Below are 2,591 nucleotides of genomic sequence, written 5' to 3'. Positions count from 1 at the left end.
TTTTTGTATTTTTAGTAGAGATAGGGTTTCGCCACATTGGCCAGCCTGGTCTTGAACTCCTAACCTCAAGTGATTTGCCCGCCTAGGTCTCCCAAAGTCTTGGGATTACAGGCGTGAGCCATCGTACCCAGTCTAAAAAATATTTTTTATAGGTGAACATTTGCAAATTATTTGATACGATGGAATATACTAAACTTTGAACCTCATTAACCAAAATATTGTGTCTCTCCACAGTAATTCCACTTTTTTCTTTGATTGTAATCATTCTCAGTTAATACAGTATTTTGATTTCATCAGTAAGAATTTATGGACATTTTTATCTCGTATAAGTACTTATGAAATATCTTTGATTTTGCCTCTTACTCCACAAATTCTACAGTGTTTGTTATCTGGTCCTTCATAGAAAAAGTTTACTGATCCTTGCTTTAGATGTTTGAAATGATTTTATAGCAAACCTGAATGCTGTAGGGGTCCAAAATGATTTTCACCCTGTTAAAAATTTCTTCTTTTCTTTAGGTGAAAGGAAGCATGTTTACACCAATGCCAAAAAGCAGATGCTAATTTCTCTTGCTCCTCCTGTTCTTACTCTTCATTTAAAGAGATTTCAGCAGGTACTCCTTGTTACCCAAAATTTGTTTTAAATATGTAACACCTATTTTGTTTATTACCTATTTTATTCAGTACTGTCTCAACATATTACTATGTTTCTTTGGTTTTCTGTTGTTTCTCAACTCTAATGTCAATGAAGTCAGAAAGGGAAAAAAATAGGGGCTAGGCAGAGGCGCATGTGAAGGTGGAGGCACAATCTCCTCAGATTTCCTAGAATTCATGTTCTTCTTTTTAGTAAGATTGGCGTCTTAACTTTTATTTCAGGTTAAATAAAATAAAAGACTGGTGTATTACATATATCTCATGCTTAGGAATGTTAGCTTATCTTTTCTGTTTTGTGTGTGGCATCTTATTTTTATGGACCCTTGATGAAAAGACAGCAGTGCCTCGGATTGTCATCATTTTGGTGACCTTGTCTTTTCTGGAAAACTTTTGCTATAGCTGTATAACTTCTAAACTGTGTTCCAAATTCCGAAAGTACTTTCAGTATCTTCAGAACGTTTTTCCCCTTGTGATTGGTATGGGCTTGAGTAATTGGGTGGGCCTTTATTAGCAATTCACTAAGCTTGGTTCGAGCATGAGGCTGAGAGTGCATGTTTCACAGAAAAGTATTATGCTATCGCTGAGTTTTAAGCACTCAGAACCTCTGGTCTAATCTGGCATTTCTGGATGGCTGAAGCAGAAACATTGAGAATTTTCTCACAAGAACAGTTTTTTTTCTTTTTCTTCTTTTTTAAACAGTCTTGTTCTGTCATCCAGGCTGGTATGCAATGACACGATCATGGCTCACTGAAGCTTTGACCTCCCGGTCTCAAGCAATCCTCCCACCTCAGCCTCTGTCGTAGGTGGCTACCACCATGTCCAGCTAATTTTTTAATTTTCTTGTAGAGGCAGAGTCTCACTGTGTGGCTCAGGCTGGTCTCGAACTCCGGGGCTCAAGTGATCCTTCTGCCTCAGCTTCCCAAAGTGCTGGGATTACAGGCATGTGCCATCGTGCCCAGCTGGGAATAGCTTTCTTAATGTGTTGGTGTGTGTTTTTTGTGTGATACATGTGCACTTAGCAAAAGCAAACCAACTTGGAACCAGTTAGTGGTCAGAAAGAATTGAGTCTCCAAAGAAAATTGAACTAGGACTTAATGTTGATATTCTTTTGGACATCAGAGGGGACTTTGGTTTACTTAACCTGTATTGCTTTTCCAGGAAAATAAGTCAATCTGTTATACTTCTCTTTTAGGCTGGCTTTAACCTACGCAAAGTTAACAAACACATAAAGTTTCCGGAAATCTTAGATTTGGCTCCTTTTTGCACCGTTAAATGTAAGGTAAGTGAAAGTGGTCTTTTTCAGGAAAGTCCTTTAAAGTCAAATCATAGCTTACTTACCTAATGCTCCAGTAGCAACTCACTTAAGTATGAAGTTGATAACAATTACTGAGTAGAGTGGGTCTTTGATCATTGTACCTTTATAATTTGAAGATTAGTGATGAATCATTTTGAAGAATGGGTTATTTCAGTTCAACGTTTAGAATCCCCTTTATTATGGCACACATTGTGTTGTGAGCTGAAGGCATAAAACTAAAGGTGAGCACATCTATTAATGAATAATCTCAGTTTAATGTGGTTGAATATTAAGGCTGGTGAACATAGATCAGGGGTGGTATACATTTAACCCAGCATGTTGGTGGTTCAGGAATGGCTTTTTAAAGTAAACCGTGCCTCAACTATATTTAAAGAAGGAGTAAAAGTATGATGAATCAAGATGAAATGAGTTTTGCAGGCAGAAAGAACAGCAGGAGTAAAGGCAACAGGGTAAAATAGGATGGTGAGTGCCAGAGACTGGTAATGTATGTAGTTCTAGAGCTTACAGTACAAGGTATGGGGGAGTTGAGAAATGAAGCCAGAGAAGTGAGATAGGTATGAAGGTTTGGAGGGTTCCCATGGTGTGGAACTTGGACTTCATTAGGTATACAGTGGGGAGCCCTGAG

At 38.1% G+C, this 2,591-nt stretch overlaps 1 protein-coding gene across 2 annotated transcripts in view; it reads left to right on the top strand.

Moving 5' to 3' along the window:
• Nucleotides 1-2,591, top strand: part of USP16 (ubiquitin specific peptidase 16) — a 24,520-nt gene that overhangs the window by 16,280 nt on the left and 5,649 nt on the right. For both annotated transcript variants that reach the window (XM_011999804.1, XM_011999803.1), the window contains exons 11-12: nucleotides 517-611; nucleotides 1,844-1,930. In XM_011999804.1, the coding sequence (XP_011855194.1) occupies nucleotides 517-611; nucleotides 1,844-1,930 (182 nt within the window). The remainder of the gene's footprint in view (nucleotides 1-516; nucleotides 612-1,843; nucleotides 1,931-2,591) is intronic.

The sequence above is a fragment of the Mandrillus leucophaeus genome, unplaced genomic scaffold (assembly GCF_000951045.1).
Source record: "Mandrillus leucophaeus isolate KB7577 unplaced genomic scaffold, Mleu.le_1.0 Scaffold600, whole genome shotgun sequence".
Classification (NCBI taxonomy): domain Eukaryota; kingdom Metazoa; phylum Chordata; class Mammalia; order Primates; family Cercopithecidae; genus Mandrillus; species Mandrillus leucophaeus.
This window is presented reverse-complemented; position numbering and strand designations above follow the sequence as displayed.